A 27,605-nucleotide genomic window follows, 5' to 3' on the forward strand; every position below is an offset into this window, starting at 1 on the left:
TCTTTTTGAAAATCACTAAAAGTGCGTTAACCGACTAACAAAAACGTCAAAAAAAAATTTTCTTGAAGAAACAAAAGGAAGCTGCATTCTTTTCTCAATAACATACTAAAATTTTCTACTACTGAAATAATTTAAAGACTAGTTCAATCTGTTTATCCTTAAAATCTGAAGGCCTCAAACACTGAAGCAGTTGAATACTTTTTAGTAGATAAATAGAAATAAATAAATAAAATCTACTACTGTTGGGCAGAAAATAGTAAGACTAAAGAGACTTTAATTAAAATTTCGCGAACCCATTTTCGTTTTTTTCTAGGTTGTTGTGACTGTCAGTAACATCTGTGACAAATGTTACATAAAAATAATCATTGGTTTTTAGTATACGTTTGTCTTACTGAAGTGCCTAAAGTGCATTCGGCGATTTTTACTCTGGGAGATATTATTCAGCAAGGAAGTGCCATTAAATTTTGTGTGCGGAATCAAATTTCTGGTGCTGAAACATTTAGAATGTTGGAAAAAGCCTTCGGTAATAATTGTTTGTCACGAGCAAGCGTTGCTTTTTTTGCTACAAACTACAAGAGGGTTGAGAACGCGTTGACGACAAACCACGTCCAGGACGGTCATCAAATGGGAATCGCTGATTAATGGTCAGATCTTACTGGCATACTTCGAATCTTAAAGTATGAGTGAAAACCATTTTGAAAGATCATTTGGGCCTAGAAAAAGATTGGTTCCAAAATTACTAATTTCTTTCGAAAAACAGTATCGCGTTAACGTCGGGGAAACAAGGCTTTCCGAACACCGCGATGTCAAGAAACGTATTATTACAGACAATGCGTCTTAGATCTATGCTTATGATTCGGAAACAGTTGATCATCGGCCGAATATGGATAAGGTGAGCCGAAGCCAGAAAAACTACGTAAAAGGAGATCAAAAATCAAGGTTATATTGACAGCTTTCTCCGATTGTCGAGCTAAGGTGCACGAACTCCTTCTGGCTGGCCAAACGATCAACAAGGAATACTATTTGATTAAGCGTATTAGTAAAAAGAGGCCGCACGGACCGAAAATCCGTGGTCTTTGCACCACGTTAATGCACTGTCGCATACTGCATTGATTCTTCGTGTGTTTTTCGCCAAATTTCCAACCAATATCGTGCCACAACCACCGTATTCGCCTAATTTAGATCCGTATGACTTTTGGTTGTTCAGTAAACTCTAACGATCGCTCCGGAGAAACCGTATTGAGTCAATTGAAAACATTAAATGTGAATAGTTACGCGTATTAAAGGCTATTCCGGAAATTGGCTTTAACAACTGTTTCGAGGAGGATTGGAAAACATGTTGGCACAAGCCCATTGGAGTCAAGGGAAATTACTTTGAGAATTTTGAAGAATAAATTAAAAGTTTTAAAATTATTAACGAAGTCTTACTTCCTCATTTGCAACGAACCATGACGACCCAGCACACTGCTAAATTTTAGTATTCTGCCTCTGCCCAGAACCTACAGTTTGCACAAGAGTCAATACTCTTGTTAAATGTGTGCTTCTTGATTCAATAGTGCTCAGTGTTAGATGCCACAAGTAGCTGAATTTTCCTCTCAGAAGGTTGATTACGCTTTTGAACCCAGTGAAGTTGTAACCACCCATTAGCAACTGGCGCTTGAATGTGAGTTGTTGGGAAATGTTTGAACAAGTCATAGAAAATTGGGCTAAACGGTTGGACCATATGAGACGTAGCCGTATCTTTCGAATGATAATAAACAATTCCCATTAAATTTCAAGTTTCTGCTTTTTTTTCTTTAAAAAGTAGGAACATCGAAATGGATCACCCTTTATGTACAAATCCTTTCTAAACTTTCAGTGTTTTTGACTTTGACAATCGATTAAATGGTAGGACTTTCGTATATAGTTATGAGAAGGAATATTTTTGCAATACTTTCGGTTTGAGAACTCAAGACAGAATTTTAAGTTTCCAACGAGATCTCGTTTTTTAGTTAAGAAAGTGTTTAGACTCTGTTTCCGATTGTGAGTAGAAAAAAATCTTAAGAGCCAAGTTTTACGAAGTAATTTAATGGTGGATACTCGCATTGATTAATTTAGGAATCATTTTTGGCTTACGAACACACTGAAGACTGAATTGCAAGGCTATAACGAGGTCTCGTTTTTAGATAAGAAAATTATCTTTGAACTACACTATATATATTATAGTATTTCTAAAGTACGATTTCGAAGTATTACCTCTTCGTCTGTTTTAGTACAAATATATTTCTTTAAGCCTTAGGTAAACTTACTGTGCGTTTTAAGGCCTGAAATACACTCTTTTCTCATATTACTCTTAATTTCATTAATATATTATTTTCACCACAGTAGTTGTTTTTGTCTTAACCAACACAAATTTTTATTAATATTATTATTATTACTAAAGAGGTTGTTGTTGCTTTAGCTTTCATACTATTCTCAGTGTTTTTCTCAATTTTCTTTAGCGTTGCTTCAAAAAAAGGCAGCTAGTACGTTTGAGTGATTACTCATACGCCATGTTGAGCACAGTCAACCTCAAAGTACGCGAAAAATCGCTGTTTAATGCTTTTAATTTATTATGGCTTGTAAAAAAGCTTGTAGAAACTAACTGTTTATTTAACGTAATTCACAAAACCGTTAGCCAACGCTGAGGGAGGCTAACTAATCACTCATTTATAACGCAAAGTTATGCTAGTGTCTGACATTACCTACAAAATTCTTTTCAATCACATTGCTTTGCAATCTTTTGTAAAAAGTAGCTGAGCTTCACACATACATATATATTAAATAGATATTTTTGCATGTATATCTTAGCTGAATACTTTTGAAAGACTTAGCTTTTTTCAGTGAAATTCCACTTGCGCCTTAATGTATGCTAAGACATGACATACTTTACTCAACACTCGTGTGTCAGTCCTTCCCGCTATGCATAACACTTTCTTTTCACACTTTTAAAATCCTTCATTCGTTTGAGGTTTTTTGTTTTGTTGGCAGCTACTTGTGCGTGTTGTTGCCACCAGCACAATTCAAGGCCATTATTTGCCACTTATCACACGCACTTGCTGCAAATAGACGCGTGCATGCGTAGCGTATATATGTAGTTATATAACTGTATATATAAAGAAATTTGTATGTGTGAAATTGTAGTTGCATAAAAGTCATGGTGAGCTTTTCATTCGGCGGCACAAAGTTCTATATAAACATATGCATGTGGTTAACTGGAATATATTGCCGTAGCGTATACATAAATATATTTAATATTCGCACATCTGCGTGAGGTCCACCACTTAACATGATTTTTCAGCGCAATCAGCGCGGTTTTACTTATTATTTTTCCATATTCTATACGATAGCTTAATAAATCTTTTCATTTTGACCTTCTTTGATCGCATGACTTTTAATATTGTTAATTTTTTCGTAAAATTTAATGTGTTAATGCTGTGTGGTTTTTGTTTCCTTACTAATTGTTGACAGATCGGAGAATCAATGAAATAAAGCTTTGGTGGAGCTTTTCTATCTAATATAGATGAGGTATATTTGTCGCAGCTAGTAATCGAGTATGGAAGGTATGGAAAGCAAATGAAAGATAAAATTGATATTGTCTGGCATGACTGCGTCGTATAGTCAATTTCTGACAGCTTTTTCGCCCGCTGGGAAGCGCTGATGGGTCGAAACTGAAGGTTGGTTAGAAGGAAATCTTTTTTGGGAGTTCTTTCTCGAGCTTAGTTTTAATTTATCGGATCACCATAGCGTTTTTCAAGCGTAAGAGATTGTCACTGCATGGAAATGCAACATCTTTCAGATAAGTGAGTATACAAACGAACAGTAGAGGCGCCATACTTGCCTTGAGCTCGCTCACTGTGCGCTCAAAGTTAGTTAAGAACTGAGTGACCTCACTACCGATAGCACGTTACTTCATTAACATACTCATTTGTGTGGCTGGTCATAGTGGAATCGCTAGACACTGCAAAGTCGATAAGTTCGTAAGAGAGGGAAACATTTTCGCGATTAAATCGTTCGGAACATGTTGGGTTGCCGTTGTCCTCATGCGCTCTAGTGCAGAACCTGTGGAGTTTGCGCGAACTTAGCAAACACTTGTCAAAACTTAGTGTTCGCGAGGTCATAGCGAAATCGTTGAACATTGCGATGATGTTCGTCAGAGAGGAAACATTCTCTACTTTAAATCAATGGGAAGGTCTTGGGTCGGCATTGTCCTCATTTGCTTTAGTGCTGGATCTTTGGACTTCGCGTGAGCTTAGCAGACACTGGTCAGAAACTAGCTTCAGTGTGGCTGCAAGACCTTCCTGACCTTATACGGAACGCAGGCCATCCACACTACTACTCGCTTTCAATAAGGATATCCTTGCGCAATTATAGGGTTTCGTACCGGTCACTGCACAATTGGCAGGTACGTGATAAGGGTGAAACTCTGACGTTAACTGTCAAAACTGTGTTCTAAGCTGTCCAAGTGAGACCCACTGTTAAACAGACCATTTAACCTAACTTGACTTAACCAAGTCATGGTAGGAATATTCTTAAGACACCGATAAAGATCGACTCAGAAACAAAAATTTAAATGTGAACCAGCCAGTATTTGAAACACCGGACCTGAGAATCAGAACAGTGTTTGAAACACTTCAGAAGTCATAAGAGGTGGAGACAAGGAAAATAGTAAAAGACCAAGCTGCTGGCGCTCCAGTTGTTGAAAAAGAGCTCAAGTGCCAAAAATTGATGGTAAAGGAATACGAAAGTTTCGTGAAAAGGAAACAATCCGAACCTGCAGAAATCAGCAAACTAAGCAGTTCCCAGAAGAAAACGAAACGCTCACAAAACGGGTCATCGAAAACACAATAAATACCTGTAATAGTTCTTTCTTCTAACCTTAATTAGTTCGTTTACTCATGAGTATAGTCAACATCAATCCATTTGTCCAAGTTTTGCGGCTCAAGATCAAACTGTCTTTGAATTTTTATTAGAATGCCTGACTGGAAAACTTAGAAAAAGCGTTTTAAGGCCCCAATTTTTGCAAAACTTATTTTATTTTCTTGGGAGACCTCAGCCTATACCTTCAAATATTTCAAGCAATTCCTTCTATTGAAACACCTTAGTGGTATCAAAGGCACTGCATTGACATTTGTGCAAGAACCAGCTCGTTTTCTTCTGCTGGCTCAAGCTTTTAGACAAATACAAACTTTTTGAGACAGTTTCGCACTTGGAATGCTTCAATAGCATCAGAGCCTCGGCATTGTTCTTGAAAAAGCCATATTGTCTCCGAGGTCGACTGCAGACATTTACTCTAAAACTAAACTCAATAGACACCTTTTTCTATTCATTGTATCAGCAAGTTGTTAATATTCAATACAAAATGTTTCTCAGAATTTTTTTTTTTTAATTTTTAACCCTCCTTGTCGGTAGCTTGAACTATTTGCCGCGGCATACTGCTATGAGTGCGCTGGCTGCAACCATTATTCAGCACGAGTTTAGCTCATTTTTTTTAATACCCACATGGGTAGAAATCTTTTACTTTATTTAGGTGAATACATACATATCGAGTATTTGATATTGACGGAACTTTTAAAGCACAGTGCGGCTGAAAAACATTTACATATGTATGTTTAGGTAAATATTTAAGTTTATTTGTTTGTATATATGTATATCGCACTACCGTGCCCATTTTCTGCAAAAATTTTTTGGGACATTGAAAAATGCGGTTAAATGAAAAATAGCACAAAATGAAATACAAAACAACAAATAACCTGGCATAGACGAATATGCCGCCATTGTGTTAGTGAATAACGGTAAATAAAAAATAAGAAAAAAGTTAACAGCAACTGCACACAAACTTTAATACCCTTCTGAAATGATATAAAATTTGATTTTGATCGGTACGTTTGTATGGCAGCTTTATGCTATAGTGATCCGATCTGAACAATTTCTTCGGAGATTGTAGCGTTGTGTTGAAAAATATTTTATGTTAAAATTCGTGCAGATAACTGGTCAAATGAAAACATTTTCCATACAAAGACTTGATTTTGATCATTCAGTTTGTATGGCAGCTATAAGCTATAGTAGTTCGATTTGAACAATTTCTTCGGAGATTATAGCTTTGCCTTGGAGAATAACCTGAGCCAAGTTTTGTTAAGATACCTTAGCAAATAAAACAGTTTTCTATACAAGAACTTAATTTTGATCAATCAGTTTATATGGCAGCTATAAGCTATAGTGGTTCGATTTGAACAATTTCTTCGAAGATTGTAGCTTTGCTTTGGAAAATAACCTGAGCCAAGTTTCGTGAAGATATCTTGGTAAATAAAACAGTTTTCTATACAAAAACTTAATTTTGATCGATCAGTTTGTATGGCAGCTATAAGCTATAGTAGTTCGATTTGAACAATTTTTTGGGAGATTGTAGCTTTGCTTTGGAGCATAATCTGAGCCAAGTTTCGTGAAGATGCCTTGGCAAATAAAACAGTTTTCCATACAAGAACTTAATTTTGATCGATCAGTTTGTATGGCAGCTATAAGCTATAGTGATCCGATCTGAACAATTTCTTCGGAGATTGTAGCTTTGCTTTGGAAAATAACCTGAGCCAAGTTTCGTGAAGATACCTTGGCAAATAAAACAGTTTTCCATACAAGAACTTAATTTTGATCGATCAGTTTGTATGGCAGCTATAAGCTATATTAATCCGATTTTAACAATTTCTTCAGAGATTGTAGCTTTGCTTTGGAAAATTACCTGAGCCAAGTTTCGTGAAGATATCTTGGCACATAAACAAGTTTTCCTTCATATACCTTGTTCAGGGGATTAAAACCAAAATCAAGCGACTACAATATTCGCAGATTGTAGATGACTATATTGCCTAGGTATGCATGTTTGCAAGTATTTATATTCCTTATAGTATATACCTTACATGTATATATTATATATCTTATATATACTATATACATAGGTATACACATGTGTGGGAGAGCATTTATGCTGGTGAATGAATTTGGCGTTTTTAAGCGGCTGCTACTTGGGTACACGGAAATTTATGTGCAGCGAGGCTTGCGACTACCAACTATTTATATGCACCTACATGCATACCTACATACATATGTGGTACAGATACATATGTACATATATGCATTCAATTGTGTTTTGCAGTTTTTCGGTCTACTTGCATTTACCGCTTTTTGTTTTGTTGGTATTCCGCTTGATTTGTTCTATGCACGAATTTTCTTTCGCACTGCATTGTAAGTGTGATTTATTTTGTATTTTGCATTTAACTCAACATACTTGCAGGCGCAGCTGCAGTCTATTTTACCACGTATATGACTTGTTCATTGCATACTTTTTTGCTTGGCCTTGGTTTAACGCTTCTAACTCATTTCTAGTTCACTAAACTCTAGAGGAAAGTCCATTTCCTTTTCGTGCGAATTTTCGTATTTCATTTGCGGAATTTCAATTTAAACTTGACGTGCAAAAAATGTGCGCTGCATACTTTTAGGAGATTTTACATTTCAGCAAATTCTAACAGCGATTGCAGTTCTTGCAACATATGATGCTATACTGTTAGCAGTCAATGAGAAATATGTACATATCTACCTACCATGTATTATATGATTTTCTGCAAATTTAATTTAAGCAGCTAAATGTATGCTTAGGCAAAACATTTGTTAGCGGTTATTTGGTGAAAAGAAGCAATAAGGCTTTTACTAAGTCCTTGTCCCGTCCATCGCGTTTCTGAACGGCGGCGATGTCAGCCTTTACTCTAACGAGGACATCAACCAGCTTGGCAGCGGCATCTTCCCAATGAAGGGAACGGACATTCCAAGTGCATGTCTTCAAATAATCCTTAACACGTTTGCCGGGGTCGTCATCAAAAGGGCTCCTTCGAGGCTGCTGTTTCCTTTTCATTGGTAGGGTTTCCTATGTGGCGAGTCCCAAAACCAGCGCACAAACCTGTTCTGCTTTCTCACTTTAGTTCGCCTTCAAACGGATGTTTTTCGGGTACCCAGAGGATACTTGGTGTAATACCCGAAGTGGTGAGCTGCTTGATCCATATGTAAAATAATAATTTCTGGCCACTCCCAAGTGAATGACGGTCAGAGAACTCCTCCTGTAAGTTTACGTTGAGCAGTACCTGAAGCTCCGTCAGGATCGGGAAGGACCTTTTCGAGCCGTTCGAAACCAAACGAGACTTCAGATAAAGCGACTCCCTATCGTGCGACTTCTTCAATCTACTGTTGGAGAAAATAATTTGACAAAACTGAATAGAGAAGGTACAATCTTCTACAATCTTCATTGGCCATAACAACCGCGCCAATAGTTCTGCTTTCTCCAGGTTAGACAAAAAGCGAAGCAAATGGGTCTGGTAGGGAACGAGGAAAATATGAAATATCTCCTGTTATCAAACAAACAGTCGTACACTCGCGACTTGGCATCCATCTTACTATTAACAGTTATAACATCAAAACCGTAGATAATTTCGTCTATCTTGGAACCAGTATCAACACCAACAAAAATGTCAGCATCGAAATTCAACGCAGAATAACTCTTGCCAACAGGTGCTAATTGAGATTGAGTGAGCAATTGAGAAGTAAAGTCCTCCCTCGACGAACAAATACCAAGCTCTACAAGTCCCACATCATTCCCGAACTGCTTTATGGTGCAGAGGATTGGATGATGACAACATCTGATTTGTCGGCGTTACCAGTTTTCGAGAGAAAGGTTCTGAGGAAGATTTATTGTCCTGCATACTGCAGTCGATGGAACTTTGAGCTGTTCGACATATACGACATTAAGTTCAGCGAATTAAGACACAGAGGCTACGCTGGCTCGGTCATGTCGTAGAATGGTTGAAAACACATCAGGTCTGAAAGTATTCGACGCCGTAACCGCCGGCAGAAGCAGAGGAGGAAGAAGATCTCCACTTCATTGGAAAGTCCAGGTAGAGAAAGACTTGGCTACACTTGGAATCTCCAATTGGGGCCATGCTGCATAATGAAGAACGTCTGGGGCTCTGTTATAAAGTCGTTATAAGATAAATACGCTATCTTAATTTTATTAAGATAACTTATATATTGGCTAATACATTTGGTATAAAGTCACCTGGAGTTTCGGAAATCGTTGTATTAGGTATATGGGAGCAAAGGGAGCTAAGGGGACCATTGACCTGATTCAACCCATATTTGACACACAGACATATGTGCCATTGTCAGCATTACTTTGTTATGGCGTAGTAAATATTATAACCCTTTAAGTGCAGCCAAATCTTCCTATGACTTTATAAAAATGCAACTTATTTCATTAATTATTTACGTCGCCTAAATGTAGGCAATAAAATAACAAAAAATCGAGAATAGATAAATTTTTCAATTCATAATTTAAATCATATACGCCTACATAACATTTTATTGGAAATTTAATATATTTCCAAAATAGCTATCTGCCTGCCGGAAATGCACGAATCATTAATGTTCGCTAAACGCCCAATAATATGCTCAATGCGTATATCCATGTATATACATACATACGGATTTTTGCAGATTTTAGTAGCGCAACATTATTTTGTTAGCAGCTTTTGTTGTTATGAACGGTTTTAAAAATGCATACACAAATAATTGGCAAATAAATAATTCAACTAAACATATTTGTATATTTTCAGGCGCAACCTGACAAATTCATAAATATTTGATAAGCAAATAATGCAGTTTGTAATGGCGCGACTTTTTGGGAAGTTAATGTGCATTTTTTTTGTAAATACTAAATTATTAAAGTTATTAAAGTTGCACAAAAATTTAAGCGAAGTTTGGTGATGTTAGTATCGAAGTATATCTTCAGGAGCGGAATATACTCGAGCTTTGCAGTTTGCGCTGCAATTTTTTTCTTGATAAGGACTTTAAGCTTCTAATTATGGTTTTGAATAAAAAAATATTTAAAGCCAAAAGTTTTAAAAGCTCCTTCAAATATTTATAAGAAAGGAGAAGTTCTTTCGAAAATATTCTGTTTTTAAAATGATGATTGTCAGAGAAAGACATAGACAAATCTTAAAGGTTTTCAAAAAACTTGTCATACAAAATTGGATGGAACACAACTGGAAGGAAAGCTTCTTTGGAAGAATTTTCAGTAGACAATCGATAGAAGCCCAAAACGTCTTTTCATTATTGTTTTGATGCTGACCGTATTTTTCCGAGATACTTAATAAAATATGCAAAACTAATGAGCTTTCAAAAGCTCTATAAAAATCTGGAAGCGTTTCAAAAGACTTATTATTATTTTTAAATTCGCTTAAAACAGATGTTGACCGTAATCTTCCGAGATATTTTATAAAATAAGCACAACTATTGAGCTTTCAAAAGCTCTATAAAAATCTGGAAGCTTTTCATAGGACTTATTATTAACTCTAAATTCGCACGAAACAGAATTGATATTAAAAGTTTCCGTGGAAGAATTTAATTTTTGGGCAGACGATAAACAGAATACGTACCTACTTTCTTCATTGTTTAGATGTTGATAGTGGTCCACCGAGATATTTTTAAAAATATGAATTATTATTGAGTCTAAAATTCTTAAAAAAGTCCGGAAGCTCGCAAAAAGTTTGGGTATTATTTGCATAAACACAATACCAAGGGCTCATACAATTGGTAGGAAAAGCTCTTTCGAAAGTATTGCATATGGAGAATTTTGGATTTTGGAGTGTATAAACGATTTATTTATTTTCTTGATAAAAGCTTAATTTTTTTTTGATAATTGCAAAGTTATTGATGGTGGTCTTCAGAGAGAGTGAAATATGTATAACCATTAAGTCTGAAAAAGCTTTATAAAAGTCTAGAAGCTTTTCAAAAAGTTTACTAACGAAACTCGCATAAAAAACAATTGAAAAAAAGCACTTTCGGTAGAATTGCAAGATTTTGAAGGCAATCTGCAAGTATCTAACTACTGTCTTCAAAAAATCGTTTTATAAATCTAAAAATGGTAGAAGCTTTTTAAAAAGCTTGGTATAGTTTGTTAATATTCATCAAAATTTTTGAAAGAAAAATATTAAGGACTTAAAAACATATTTGCATTTTTTGTATAAGAAAGCATTTTTAGAAGCTTAAAGCTTAAAAGCTCCTCAAACTGGCAAGTATAATTTATAGTAATTTTTTATATCTCCAGTTCTAAAAGCTTCTTAAATATGTTGGCATAATTTTAAAATATTCATTTAAAATGTTTGGAAAAAAAGATGGAGGATTCTTATCTTTTGTTTAAAAAATCGTTTTGAAAAGCTTAATTAAACTTAAAATATTCATACAAAACGTTTGGAAGAAAAATATGGAGGATACTTATATCTCTGGCTTAAAGCTTTAAAGCTTCTCAAAAGTTTTAGTAAAATTTATAATCAATAAAAAAATTAACAGAATTTTTTTTCGTAAAAACGTGTATAATGTGTTAATGATCGCTAAAAAAGCTTCAAAAACTTAGATTTTTTCATGTTGTGAGTCAAAAATTTTCATTTTAATTGCAAAACCTCTTCAGATTTTCATTCAATTCCTCTTCAGATTACTTGTGACAATGTCAGCAGGCTAGTGACTACTTTACTTGACTACTAGTGGGCTGACTAGTGACTGTTGTCAATATATCGACATCTCGAACATTTTGCTACCTGTGGCAACCACCTGAACGTAACGTAACCTTACCACTGTGCAATATCCGCAACAGATAAACTTTGTACTAAAACACATTTTTCTTTTTCACTTATGTAGACCCATCAACTGCATACTTTCTGGCGCCATCTGCAAACTAGTTTGCTATCTCCATAACGTGTTGCAAACAATATGCATAATTTTTGTTTTGTTTTCTACTTTTCTTTGCATATTAGCTAGCATTACTTTGCAAGAAGTATACGGCAACTTTGCTCATCCCCTCTGCCCTCGCCGCAGCCTAAATCGCATGTCGACAAGGGCTTTGCTGTATCGTTGCACTCACATTTACCACTTCCTTCCACCAATGCTTGACGGAGCACAAAAGTTGAAATTGCGCTTTCCTTTATTCTAAGGATAAAATGTTTGTATATGTGCAATATTTGCATATGTGAGCTTATGCGGTTTCTTTACAGTAAACGTGTGTTGAAAGAAAAGTTTTGGTATTCTTTTCTCTTCTGCGGTTTGGTTTACTTAGTCTCTTATGGCGACTTATAACATAGTAATAAACTTCTGTACACTTTTAAACTTGGCGAAAAATAAAAATAGTTGTTTTAAGTAACGGTAAATATATACACGTGCAAAGGATAAGTGGAAAGGGCAAAAAGAAAAAAATATTTAAAAAAAGTCTAACTGTTGAAATTCTATAGTATTTCTATGTTTAAAGTTTGAAATTTAAGGCATTTACTAGGAATAATAGGCAGAGCTAATATTGAGGTATTTTTCGTGGAATAGTTGCTAACAAGGAGTTATAGCATAGTCAATAGCCATAAAGAGGTTAATACGTCAACGTCAAAATAAAGAGCCAAATAAAAATTAGGAGCAAAGTTTTTACCAAGTATTCATCAAAAAGCTTTTCCGGTATTAAAAACCTGTGCATTGAACGAGTCACATAGGGTGTTAAGCTTTAAAACCAGTATATGTCACTCCACTGGAGTACCCAAAATCGCTGCTGTTCATTCTGACTTAGATTTCATCGTCTATTGGTACATTGCTATAGACTCTGGTCTACTATGGTCGTCTATTTTGTCACTCTTTTACTGTAAAATTAGCTTATGTATCATCTAATCAAATTTGACCCGGACTAAGCACGCAAACTGGATCGATATATTGTTTTTTTTACCAGATTGCTGCGCCTGGCGATTATTTTCATGATAACACTGGCCTACACTCATTTTGGTGCCTATGATTTTATACTTGATTTTGTATGTATTTTGTGAGTTGATACGAGAAAACAAGTCACATTTTCCATATCAGCTCTTGTTCATATTTAGAAAATTCAAGAAAAAATTTTTTTGAGTGAAAAAAAACAAATTCCCCAGCAATAAAAATAACATTTTAATTTATTTGTCGAAATTATTCTTCAGCGTAGTCGCTGTCTTTTAATTCGCTGAAAAATTTTATTTTAGTAATTTTCTTGAATGAGACTCTCCGTTGTTGACATCGTCCAAGACTACAATCACGGGAATTATGAGTGACTTATAGAGTTAGGTTTTTGTTTGTCATACTCATTAGCACCCAGCGTTGGAATAATCTGTTTACCATCAAGATATGAGTATCCCATATGCAGTGACTTGGTCGCGACGCTGTGTTCCATTGTTTTTATATCCTGGTGAAAGCGCACACCTTGTTCTTCACTAAAATCTCCTAAATTATGTTCAAAATGATCAATGTGACTACTTAGGTAGTGCACCTTCAAACCCATATTACATCCTAAATTTTTGAAGCTCAGCAGCATTTCTTCGACGAACTGTTTATAGTTATCTGCTTTTAAAGTTACCAAGAAAGTTTTGTATAACAACGACAAACGATTTCCACGCAAGTTCTTCTATTTCAGTCATAGAAGTTTCAAAATTCTTAGAACTTTTTATTAGTTGACGTATCTGAGGCCCATCAAAAATTTCAGCCTTCAATTTCTCCGTACTCAATCCTGGAAATTTTTGAGAAAGCAACTTGAAGCATTGACCTTTTTTGTCAAGAGCTTTGACAAATTGTGTCATGAGCCCTAGTTTTATGTGCAAAAGTGGAAGAATGATTTTTTCTCGTGGAACTAAAGGCTGGTTTATGACATTTTTTTCGCCAAGAACAAGATTTCTGGCAGGCCAATTTATTTGAGTCCAATGACTAGGTCTAGCTCGACTATCCCAGAAACAAATTAAGCAAGGGCATTTTGTATAAACACTCTGCTGGCCCAACAAAAAATTTACCATTTTCAAGTCGACACAAATTACCCAACCATGTTCAGTATATCTTATTTTTTCTAAAAGAACTGAAATTACGTTGTATTCTTCTTTCATAGATGTAGAGTGGGCCAGTGGGATAGGAGCATATTTATTGCAATTGTGTAAAAGGACTGCTTTCAAACTTCTTTTACTGCTGTCGATAAAAATACGCCAATTACTTGCATGATAAGTCTTCAGGCCCATGAAAGTCATCAAGCCGTTCACATCATGACAAAATACCAAATTTTTATCAGAAGAAAAAAATTGTAGCAAGTTTTGTTCTCTTGTGCGATAGAAAGTAATATTTACACCAGAAGAAAGACAATTTTTTTCTTTCAATCTTGATGCTAGCAACTCAGCACGCTCTTTTGCAAGATCTAAATCCCTGATAAGATCACTAAGCTCACCTTGTGAAAAAGTTTTAGGAATTGATGTTTCTCCGGAGGAATTGATTTCTCTCGAAATCATAATCTTCCTCTTCAGAAATTTCCTTTTCGTCATCGTCACACTCTCATCCGAGTAATAATACAACCTTCAGAATTTTTGAGCTCGAGGCTAGCTAGGCTAAGTGCGCCTTTTTTAAACGCGTTTTTCTCGAAACTGTGTTTTTGAAGTTGGTTGGCAAGATTTTTCGAGAACTACTCAACCGATCTTCATGAAATTTTACATAGGTTTCTGAAATACAATTCTTAAAGATTTGGACGAAGGATATTTTTCGATTACAACTATTTGAAAAAAATGTCGCGCAATTTTCACTGAAATTTTAATTTTTTTATAAAAATGTTTACCAAATATCCAATTTTCAGTTTATTTTTTCTTTGTTCAAGTTCTAAATTAAGGTTTTTGCTAAAACGCGTATTCTTTTTTCACTTTAGATGTTCCTGTAAAATGTTATCCTGCCAACGCGGTAAGATTTTTATCCGAAGGGTCACTGAAAATGGCGTCGCAATGGCCGAGTTTAAAAGCTTAACAGGCTGTTTTTGCCCGAGGTAGCCCATGTAAGCCCTTAAAATTTGCGTTTTACTCGTATTGTATTATAATAGCTGAAGAGCTTACTGCAGGTTTGAGGCTAAACACAAGTTTGTGATTTACATCGATCGATCCATTTTCATAGTACATAAAAATTGTTATTCAGATGGATGTAGTTGATGAAGTATAATAATTAATCGAAACAACGAGGTGAGGAAAAACCTTGAGTTTAATTTGACATATTTTTGTTTGCTGGTAGCATTTTTTTCTCGAAAACTACAAGTATAATTAAGAGAAATTATTTGGTAAACTCTACATTTGTGAGTAGTCTTTATTGCTAAACACTAAAATATGAAATTGTAAATCGAGTTTTGGGATTTATTTTAACAATAAATTTCATAGTTCTGAACGGTGTTTAATGCTAAACACGAGTTTATTGCGTTAAAGCGTTTAAGTTCAGTTGGAAGTTGTGTGCGTAGACCGAGTTTATGAGTGGTGTTCAATGCTAAGCACTAGAATGGTGCTGATTTAACAATAAACTTCATATTTCTGTGCAGTGTTTAATGCTTAAGATGAGTTTATGAGTTTATCGTGTTAGAGTAGTGAGATTAAATGGAAAGTAGTTTGCAGAGTGCATGACAAGTATATTACTTCTCATCCCTTTTGAATACACTTAAAGTATTGGCACAATCTCTATGGAAATCTCTCTGAAATATGGAAAGAATGGTATGCCTAAAGTCGGTACAGCAGATATGTATGTCGAACAAAGAATTTTTCTCAAATTATGTATTCCTAACGGATTTTCGTAGGCGGAATCGTTGCAAATGTTGGAAACGGCTTACGGTAGTTTAGTTGTAGAGCGGTATAAAGCCTTAAAAGACATGCCATGTTCTGGACGACCTTCGACTTCTTCAACTGATGAAAACTGATTAAAAAAGTGCACGATATGGTGTTTGAAAATCGTCAGGCAAGTGTTAGAGAGATGGCAAGAGAGCTCGACATCTCTTACGAGTCCGTTCAAATTATTTTGGTGGCTATTTTGGGCATTAGCTGTCTCGATACAGCTAATTTTTTTTCAAAAAGAAAAAGTACCGTAAACAGGTCTCTTTGGACATGTTTTATCGTGCGGATTTCGCTACCACATTCATGGAGAGAGTTATAATTGCCAATGAGACATGGATTTATGAGTTTGACATGCGTATAAGTCAACAATCATCGGAATGGAACCCCTTTTCAGCCGATCGAAGAGATAAAACAAAATCCGGTGAAGGCCATTCCAAAAAGTGCTTCCAAAAATGTTTCGCGGACTGGAAAAATCATTGGCATAAGCGTATTACATTTGGTGGGTATTACTTTAAAGGCGACAAAATGAATATTGTTGAATAATTACATATTTTGCGTTTCATTTACAATTTCTGGAACCTTTTTGGTCACCATGCAAAGTGACCTTTATAACCAGCGAAAACAAATTTCTTCAAAAATGTTGAATTTTGAGAATTTTTCAGCCTTTTAGTGTGTAACCTATCGCTGTCGTGTATAAATTGCCATACAACGGCGCCATTATTGGTCGCATTCAAATTTCACTACACCAGCCCATGCTAGTATATGTGCTACACGTGTCCTCACACAATTTCGCGGTATGCGTGATTGTATAGGTGTAGTTTTACCTTTCATTACTGTGGTAGTAGTAGTAGTAGTAGTGATGGTTGTTGTTGTTAAGCGGCAATTTATACGTTTTTTATTACAGGGCTTAACTAGGCATACGGTCTACTAGCTCGTCTCAGGTGCACAGGGCGCTTGAATAACCGTATATGAGCCTTAGTGTATGTATGTGAGGGTGTATATGTGAGGGTATATATGCGAGTATATTGTAAATGTGTGTGTGTATGCAAGTTGAGATGAGGCAGAAGATGTCATTGAAATAGAGGCAGTTTTGTGGGCCAAAACTTGACTGCTTGTGTGAGCTTCACACAAATTCAACTACGCATTTGCATGTGTGTGTGTAGTATTTAAGCATTTGAGTGTCTGTGTGTGCGTAAGCACGCGAATAGGTCGGCTTTAGAGCAGATTTGTGGTACTTTGTTAAAAATTGATGTACCTCAACTTGTCACTGTCTCACTGATTGTGCTTGTCTCGAACATATGCCAGCACAAGCAACTCACATGTGTCCTATACATACATATATGTACATGTGGTTGTGCGCGATAAGTGTGTGTGGGTGTGTGCTTGATTGCTTCTGTTGGCGACTGACTGACATTTCGGTTATACGAGCAGAAATAAGTGCACCTACATGCGAGCCACATGCAACCACTCACAATACACGCTATATCCGACTTGCTTTTTTTTTTTGGCTGGCTACGGTGGTGTTTGTGTGCGTGTGTGTGTGCATTTCGTATGGCCTGTGAACTTTTTCATTATTCAATGTCATTTCAAATGTTGAATGGCGTATTAATGAGTGTTTGTGAGACTTAACTGTGCTGGCTGCAGCTTAACGGTACACCAAACACACACACACACACACCTACATATCTATAAGTATGCGTGTATGTATGTATAATTGCTTTTATGCTTATAAGTAAGGTTTTAAGTTCTTTCAATTGTTCCACATTTTTGTGCTTTTTTTTGTGTGAGTTTTTCTGGTTGCCTTTTTCATACGCTCAGCACTCGAAAGTTAAATTGGCGTAGGTGTGCGCTCTAAGTGCTCATGCAAATGTGTATGTAAACATGTGTGTTTATAAGTATCAGTTATATGTGCACATCAAGTTAAGGTTAAGTGCTGAGTGGTTACAAGGTTTAACAAGGCTTAAATTTTGCGGCTTATTTCTGTCAAAGTGTCTTTTTTTCGCTTTCAAGTGATAAGCCATATGTGGAAAGTTCTAAACGCAGCTGCTGTGTTTGCGCTTGTGATTTGGTTTTGGATGAAATTCTTTAAAACTTTAATCTTTATTACGATTGATTAGCAGTAACTGCTAAATATATTTTGATAACTAAGGCTTGAAATATGCAAATGTAAATATTTTTTGTTTACGGCGGTTGATACCGAATCGGTAGATAAGTCAGATGCTAGGCTCAAAGTGGTGTCGTATTATGTAGAATTACAAGGAACTTTCCAAAGTAAACAGGACTTTTTGAATCTAGCGCCCCTGGTGGCGCCATCTATATTTCGACTGATGCGTTAGAATCTGCTCTCTTTATCGATTGTCCAGTGAGAATTTCATGACATTTCATTCATTGAAAGTGAAGTTATTGCGTTTTAAGTGTCAGTATGTTTGTGTTATCGGTACGAAAATGAGCTTCGAACAAAGAAATATATATGAAAAATGGTAAATATGTTGGCTCTCTTCGAACAATGAGCCAACATTAAATTTTGTTTAAAAATTAGTAAAACTTTTACCGAAACGTTTCAATTGATGAAACAAGTTTATGGCGATGATTGCCTATCCCGCAGAGTGCACGAGTGGTTTCAGCGTTTTCAAAGTGATCGTGAGTACATAAATGATGATCAATATGTGGGCCAATCGAAATCCGTGATCACCGGAAATTCCATCGAAACTGTGCGTGAATTCATCAAAAATCGGCCGAAATCAGCCGAAATCATCATTGAAATTTATGGAAATGGAATTGAACATTTTCGAAAAAAACATCGAAACCACCTTGTATATAATTATCTGCCTTTTGACCAAACAAAAAATTCGCAAAAGGTACAAGGTCTGACGGGAAACTTAACTTCTCTTACCAGGAAAGGTGTACGCTTCAATCTGCTGATAGGGTGCAAATTGTTCGTGGTGAAGCTAAACAAATTGACTGACGACCAACAGCAACGGTTTTAGATCGGCCTCGAACCCGATCAAAGAATGTTGTCCAACATTCGAAGGACGATTATTTGACCAAAAATTACATTTTAACCATTAAACACACCCCGTTTTTCTTTTAATGGAGTAAAAGAGATGCCAATAGTAAAATCCTGGCAGCCAATTTGATACTATCCATTGAAGAGCTGCATCAGTATCAAAACGACATCTTCTTTCAACACGATTCGGCGCCATGTCATAGGCCCAATATGCTAAGTAAATTTTTTTTTTGGTTCTACTACCTGTTATCATTCACATTCAAATTTAATTTCAATTATCTACCTTGCCTTTTTGCTGGTCGTCAATTTTGTGACTGTAAAAGAAATAAAGCAGTTGGCATAGCCTTGGGAAAGCCTCGATTTAAACCCCATCAAAAACATGCGGGAGAGTATAAAGAAACAGGTAGCCGCATAGTGGCCGAAAACCAAAAAATGACGAGCGATTTTTTATGTATAGTACTGTATATATTCTTTGGTCATTTCTTAAAGTGTATTTTTGATATCAAAAAGCCCTTTGCAGACTATTAGAACCTTGTTTTATTTCACGAATGAGATTAAAAATCGCTCATTAAAAATAAGACGAAATTCGACAGTAAAATTTATTCATCTTAAAGAGCAATACTCGTTTACATTCGAAGACACCAGCTGTTACGTCACATATTCTATTCAAAAGTGATATTATTGCGAGCAACTGATTTCAGAATGTCTCCAAGAACTCTTGAGATATGGAAAACATTTCGCATTATATTTTGGACGTGTGTTAAGCCCTAAATTAATAATTCCTCGAAAATAAATAATTACATCATGGGCTTTGTAATTGCCCATTAAAAAATACTATTAAAAAGTTAAAAGTATTAAGCCGAATTGCCTATAAATAAACGTATGTTAGTCCATTGCTATTTCTCTCTTTGTAATAAATAAGCTTTAGTATTGTTATTACCTTTAAATTATTATTGTTGTTATTTTAGTAGTAAAAAGAAAGTATTTTATAAATAAATTTAAGGTATGCTGCCATGCCAAGACTGTAGGCGACGTAAAAGTCCGGATTTACTCCGGTAACGTCGATCCGCTTGTCGTGTGAATAGGACGCTTGAATGGCCTTTGGACTAACAATAACGGATCGTTTCACTCAAATGAAAATATGGATTTAGTCGTCGACATATTCTCCTTTTAGATTAATACATTTTGTTCAAGATTTAAGTTCTTTAGAATGCAGTCCTGCGCATAATTAGTAAGGACACAAACCAATACCAGTCAGCTGATTGTTGAATGCTGAATGATCAGTATAATTTTAGCCTTGAATTCATAGATTAGTAGTTTCACTCTAGCTTTGTGATTGTAAATGTAATTTTATCATATTTAAACTATAGACACACATATGTATATGTCTGTAGATATGTATCATGCGGCGTGATGCTACAATCCGTTAACCAAATGTATATTTAAGGAGGAATTCAATAAAGAAGCGGCCTATTTACGTGATAGACTGGTGTACGAGCAATACGAGCTTTTCAATTGGCGGAGTTTTAGGACAACTTTTGTACACATTTGATACCGGTTCGATATTGTCAAGCTTCGTTGCTGTCGAAATGGGTGTATATCTTTGACCTTTTTATTTGAATTGCATATTTTTCCAGCGACCTACCGTTTAAGTTTAGAAAACAGTAACTGATCGCTTTAGACTAAATTATGGGAGTTTAGTTCAGAGCGTAGTTCTTACTTCACAAAGTTAGATGAAATGTCATGAATCTTTGACAGTTTCCTAACACAGGCTAGTATCATCAGATAGTATTGAATTTTTTTGTTTATGTCGCGATCCCTTATCTAGGACTTTGTATTATTATAGAGTTCAAAATTCGAATAGAACTCTTTTTTGAAACCTGTAAAGCCATGTAACCCCTTAACCGAGTTTTATGAAATTTCGAAAATCATTTTTTTCACTCTGTTCTAGATAAGAATCAGAGTAGAGCCGGATTTATGACCAACAAAAAATTATATTTTTTAGAATAAACAATTGAATTTTACAAAAAAAATTCAATTTGCCGTGAAAGTTCGAAAATTCCAGAAATTACCCGGAAGTTAACTTTAACCTTGAATAACTTTTAAAGGAGTGAGTATATCGAAAAATTGTTCAGACTTTTTTGTAGAGCATTCAATTCTGTACAAGAATATGACTTTTTTATTCCTACAAACGAGAAAGCTCCAGAGAAAACAAAATATTCGTAAAAAGTGGTAAAATCCCATGTAATTTCAATGGGAAATGTATCGTGTTTGGGGCAAGGTTTATTATGAAAATTAAGGGCTTTTTATGGTCTGATATTTTTTTTTAGATGGAAAACTAGAAGTTTAGGGGGCGTCTCGTCAAAAATAATCAATTTGGTAAATAACGGACACCCTACTCCATATATATATAGCTTTTATAACAAAGCGGACTCTTTTCACCATAAAAATTGCAAAAGTAAAAGTCCGGAAGAGAATAAGTCATAATGAATTTCAGATGAAAAATATTCAAGTCAAGTCCAATCCACAGCCAGACAATGCCGAGTATTCAGGATATTTAGTAAGTACTGTTTCTCAAATACAGCACAGTTAATTAATATTGTCTGGGCAAGGTCTCTTTTTTTCAAAATAGCTCCACATTTGATTTGAAATTTGATGGTGTTGATTGAAAATTAGTAATCCATTCTATAAACCGAAGTTGTGGCAAGTCTTTGCTTGCATTAAGACTGCTCTTCGTATTGAAAAAAGATCGTTCGAAGTTCAAACCTCTTGGAAAGAGGCTTTTTAAGGTATAAAGCAATGTAAAAACTCCAAACTTTTCGTCAGAAGACTTAATGATTAACGAGTACTTCTCAATAATTCGAATTATTTTTTGGTTAGATTCCGAACAAAAAATGTTGTAAGAAACCCTTTAAGCGTCCAAAGTCTAAACATTTTTTCTATTATTGCCAATTTTCGCTCAAAAATAAATTTGCTCTTCAAAATTTGGAAATATAAAAAAAAATATATTTTTATATATGTACATATATTAAAGCTCTTTCCTATATACATCCTGCTGTTGTGAAGTTGAGCGTTAGCCTTGCTCTCCTGTAGATGCTCAAAATTTTTCAATCAACTGATTTGAATTTTAAAATTAAATGGGTATATTGCATATTTAGAGTGAAACCAAGATATTTATGTATCAGTTGATAAAAGCAATTCTGCTATTTGTTCGAAAAACTCTATTGATATCTTCTCTTTAGCTCTTCCATTTAACACCTTTCTTGATTACTTTTACTGAGCACTTCTCTTGTTTTTTTTTTATGAGCACTTCTTAGAGTTCTGAGCTGTTGTTTTGATAATTTTTCTTAAGCTCTTCTTTAAGTTATAACTACAGAAATTTTTTTAATGATTTTAACTTTCAGTGACTGTATAAAGCCGTAATCAAATAAAAGCTCGAAAGAATACTGTACAGCAACAAACGAAACTCTGCCGGATTTCTTTCTGCTATGAAATGTTGACCACTCAGCAGAATTCCATAATATTATTTTCGAAAAGTTTTTTAGGCTGCTACAACAAAAAAGAAACTTAAACTAATACTATCAAAAGCCAGAAGCTATATCTATACATATTCAGAAATGCTGATCTCATCGTGACCGACTCAGTAGCGAAATATAGACCTCATCCTGACTCAGCATTCAAGCACAATAATTAGAGTCAGCAAAATACTTGCAAAATCTATTGATATTTACTAAGCATAATTCACTAAAATCACTCGCACTTATATATTTATAACAAGAAAGGTAATTTGAAATGTTACTTACCCAACAGTGACGTCAAAAATATTGCTACCAACTGAACTGGAAACCGCCATATCACCGAATCCCTTACGCGCCACAATCACCGACGTTATCAAATCGGGTATTGATGTGCCAGCGGCAAGGAAGGTCAAACCCATAACCTATACGGCGCAGTTGGTGAGTGGGTTATAGGAAAAAAACAGTTAGCAAATATTCAAAAGCAATGAAATGATGTATGAAGATAAGTCTCAAAAAAGTAGAAATATGTAAAGATATAAAGAATGACCCACATTACACATACATATGCGCACATCTATGTATATACATATGTATGTGTTTACATCCACTCACCTCGGGTGGTATGCGTGCCGTATCGCCGGCTACGTTCGCCCACCACACCATCAGATATGAGAAGGCAGCAATCCATAGTATAGAGCCTATGAACGTGACCGGGTAGTATTTCTTGCCGCGCGGTGTACGCGTATCGGGCAACGTCAGCCACATGGGTATTAGCAGTGGTGCCACCATTATGTAGGTGAGACGTTTGCGGGCAGTATCGGGCCATGCCATGCTCAGCGGTTCCGGCTCATCTTCAATTTCATTGGCCTAAATTTTGCAGTTTCAATTTGTTGTGTGATTTTGTATTGTTGTTGTTTTTATTTTTTAATTTTTATTTTATGTTTGTGTGTGTGTGTGTGAGTGGGTATTTTGGTAATTGTGTTTTTTTTTAGTGGCATCATTGCGTTCGTTACAAAGTGGTGGGTTGGGAGTATTTTTGGAGGTGGGCAATTTATTGTTGGTTAAGGGAGAAGAGGTGTAAATGAGAATACAAATTTATTAGTAACTGTTATTTTGAAATATTTTTCGGTATTATTAAATTTTAAATATAACTTTGTGATAAATATATATATATGTATATATGTATAGATTAGTAAGTATTTAATTTAAATATGGTTTTTAATAAATTTACAAAAGGATCTTAATTTGGTTAATTTTGGCAAAATTTCGTTATAAATGTATGAAATTTGTATTTATATTTATAAAGAATATTAATCGTTTATACAAAATGCAGTAAATGACGTTTTGTGAAATATGAAATTTTATAAAAAAATTAATTGTGATTTTAAAATATTTTAAAACAATCATTTTGAGAAAGAAATATTTGATTTTTTTTTTGAAAATGGTTGCGCAGTCAATATAATAAATATTCTTAAATAAAACGAGTTCAGTGAAAATGCGCTTACAAATTTTTTTTTTGTATTTTTTTTTTAACTTTAAAGCAGTAATTAATAATAACATAATAATGAAAAGTGAAAAAAAAAAAATTTTGAAAAATGAAATAAAAAATATTTGAATAAGTAAATAAGGCATCTACCATACATATGTATGTATATATGTATGTATGTATATACTATACATTCTTGTATGGTGCTTGTGGATTAATTTTTTTTATACTTATTTATAATAAATTAAATTATGTCTTTTAAAAGTATAAAAAAATAATACTCTATGTTGAAAAATGTGAAATAAAATATTTTGAAGTTTTTTAAAAATAAAATCAAAAATTTTTACAAAAATATTCTAACAAATAAAAAGTGTAATTTTTAAATTTATTTTTAATAAATTGTAGAATATATTTTTGTAAAAATATTTAAAAAAGTAAATTAAAAGGTAGACATATGTATATGTATTTCGAATTTTATTTTGAAATTTGGTTTTTTTTTCATAAAATTTGTTAAACTTATTTCACATTTTGTTAACGTTATTTCATTTTTAATTTTTTATGTGTAGAGTTTTACAATCAATATTAGAGCTGTGACTAATTTTGAAACACTATTTTTTAAGAGTCATTTAATTTCTTTTAATTTTACAAATTTGAATATTGAAATTAGAAATTTTTAATTGAATTTATTTTAACATTAATTTTAATTTTAATTTTGTTTTTAATTTTAATTTTAATGCTAATTTTAATTTTAAATTTTAATTTAAATTCTAACTTAAATTTAAATTTTTAATTTTTTTATTTGCAATTTAAAAAATATTTAAATTTTAATAGTTAAAGAAATTTTATGAAGTACTGAATTAGTTTCAGATAAAAAATAATTTTTATTATTTTATATTTTGAAAAAAATATTTTCAATTCGCAGAAAAAGTATTATTTACATTTTAATTATTATTATTAATGTCTTATATTTAAAATTTGTTTTATGATATGTTTTCGGTTTTTCAAAAATTTCAAAACAAAGAATTTTTGTCTTTAAAATTATTTTTTTTTTAAAGAAAATTTGGTTTTTATTACTTCATTTGAATTTTTTTGTTATTTCTTTAATGTTTTTAGTTTTTAAAAAGTTTCCAAATGTAGAATTTTCGACTTAAAAATTTGATTCGATTTTAATTTTTTAAGAAGATTTTGTTTTTATTATTTCACTTTATTTTTTTTTTTGGTACGTTATTTTTTAAGAAGATTTTGTTTTTATTACTTCACTTTATTTTTTTTTTTTTGTATGTTATTTTTTTAATGTTTTTAATTTTTGAAAGTTTTTATTAAAACAAATTGTGTTAAAAATCTTTTAAAATTTTGGAAAAATTTCAAAGATTCCTTTAGCAGTTAGTCCGTTGATTGGAAAATTGTTAGATAAATTTTTGAATTATTGAGAAAAATATGAGTTTTTTTCTTTGCTTGAACAGTTCAAAAATAATTTGTTGAAATAAAATTTACAAATTAATAAATTTGGAAATTTTGAAAAGAAAATCTTGAGTTATAATTTTTATTTATATTGTTTGTTCTGAAATACTAACTAAAGTTTTTTTTTCATTTTTATTTTTCTTTCCAAATTAAACAATAAAATTTTTAATTTAAAAAATTCGAAATTCGAAATTTTTTAAATTAATTAAAAATTATTCTTACATATTATTTAATTTAGTTAAAATTGAAAAAACTTAACACTTAAAATTTTTGTTACGTAAAACAACCAAATAGATTTTATAAAATGAATATTAATAAAATGTTAATAATCTTAAAACACTTTTTCACTGAACTCATGACATATAAAATATATTATGGTTTGTAAAAATATGTAAATTTTTTTGATGTTATATAAAGCGTTAGAATGTTAGTGATTTAGTAAAAAGTAAAGAAAAAATGCTTTTGTATGTTACACTACTAAATAATTTAGAAAGAGAGTATTTTGTTTGGCAAGGTTGTAGCTAGCTAGATTTTTGGGGTAAATTTTTTAAACTAGTGGCCTGATAAATATTTTCTATATTTTTTTGCAAAGAATATTTCAATTCCAACAACAAAATATTAATTATTTTATTTATATTTATTATTTTTTATATTTATTTTATTCTATTTTACAGAGTTTCATATATTTCAATTATTAGGGTAGATCAAAAAAGACTATTATTTCTTGCTTGTTACTCTGGAAAATAGCTGCTTAGTCCACTAAGAAAATTCTTCCAATTATGAGCTCTTAATTGTAACCCGAAGGAAATAATCAAACCACGCTTTTAACTATTTGAAAAAATATTTCGTTTCATAGATTTTGTAGGAAATTCAATGCTCTGTAATGGTCTCTTACGATTTTTTTTAAATTAATGGCCTAAAGACATTAACGCTTGAAATTTTATTATTTTAAGAAACTTTTTTTATAAATTTTATAAGTCAATGAAAACAATTATTTTAAATTGGAAAACTTTTAGTTTGGCAGAAAATTTACTGCTTTTCAAATTGGTCTCGAGCAATTGTTCGTTTAAGTTGAGCGTTGGAGAGATATCCATTGTCAAACAGCAAAAAAAAAAATTAATAATAAAACACAGAATTAAAAAAAAAATAATAAAATAAAATATATAAATTTTAGGGATAAGTAAGTTTTCTGGATTTAAAGTGATTTTAATCGCTAAATAAGATACTTTTTCATGTAGACATATATTTTTCCGCTAGATAATAAGAAAAAGGAGATAACAGTTCCCACGACTGTCACAACAGTTCCAAGGACTGTCAACTCGGCAGAATTCTGTTGCTAGAACCACAACAACAAAAGAGATAACTGTCGGAGTACCTTCGCGAGGTTCCTAGAGGTGTCTAAGAAATCATTTTTCAGAGTAGAAAGCCAAAAAAAAATTATTTAATTTTTTTGATTTACCCTAATAAATATAATTTTTTTTGAAATCAGGTTTGTAAAAATAAAGTACAAACTTTTAGAAAAGTTTAATTTTATAAATTTTATTTTTTATATTTTTTTTTATAATTTTTTTTTATATTTTAGTTTTTATTCATTTTTTGTAGTAAAACACAATTTTTTTGTTATTTATTTTTTGTTATTTTTCTACTAAATTTGTTTTTTGTTTCCATAATTTTTTTTTACTATTTTTAACAGTTATGTTTTGAGATTGGTTCTTACTAAACTAATGGGTTGTCTGCTCTAATATATATAACTACAATAACTTTCTATTTTCGAAAGTGCTAACAAGCAATTTATAACATTATGCTACATTGTTTAAAAATATTTCTAAATTTTTATTTTATTTTTGGTTTTTTTTAAGTTAAGGCTTTATATAGCTTTTTTAAATATTTTCAGAAAAGTTAATGCTTTTTATACTTAATTTTAAATTTATTCATTTATTTAAAATTTCTTTATTAATTTTTTATTAAAAAAAATAATAATATTTTCTTTTTTAATTTTTTTCATTAAAGAAATATTTAATGCATTAAAATATTTTTTTTTTTTGCTTAAGAAGAAATTATTAGATTAAATTATTGTATTATTTTACTTTCTAATGTTTAGAAATTAATTTAGTATTTATTTAACTAACATTGAGTCGCCTAACCAAGCATTTTTTTAATTTAATATATTAAAATTCTGCTTTTTAGTTTTGTTTAGTTAAATTTTAGAAAGTGGGTGAGAAGTGATTGAATGCATGCCAGTGCTGATGAACGCTGTATGATCATGCTGAGTATGATTAATAGCAATAAAGCAAGCATAACATATTTTGTACATTTTTTATTTACAGTGTAAAAAGTGAAATATTCTTTATTGCAAAAAAGAAAAAGTAAAAAAAAAAAGTTAAAAAAGTGTATATTTAATATAAAAGTTGTTT

At 32.8% G+C, this 27,605-nt stretch overlaps 1 protein-coding gene across 1 annotated transcript in view; it reads right to left on the bottom strand.

The window, feature by feature from the left end:
• Positions 1–27,605, bottom strand: part of LOC126754207 (sodium/potassium/calcium exchanger Nckx30C) — a 364,196-nt gene that overhangs the window by 10,063 nt on the left and 326,528 nt on the right. The window contains 2 exon segments of the mRNA XM_050466172.1: positions 22,530–22,666; positions 22,857–23,111. Coding sequence (XP_050322129.1) covers positions 22,530–22,666; positions 22,857–23,111 — 392 coding nt within the window.

Source organism: Bactrocera neohumeralis, chromosome 3 (genome assembly GCF_024586455.1).
Source record: "Bactrocera neohumeralis isolate Rockhampton chromosome 3, APGP_CSIRO_Bneo_wtdbg2-racon-allhic-juicebox.fasta_v2, whole genome shotgun sequence".
Lineage (NCBI taxonomy): Eukaryota > Metazoa > Arthropoda > Insecta > Diptera > Tephritidae > Bactrocera > Bactrocera neohumeralis.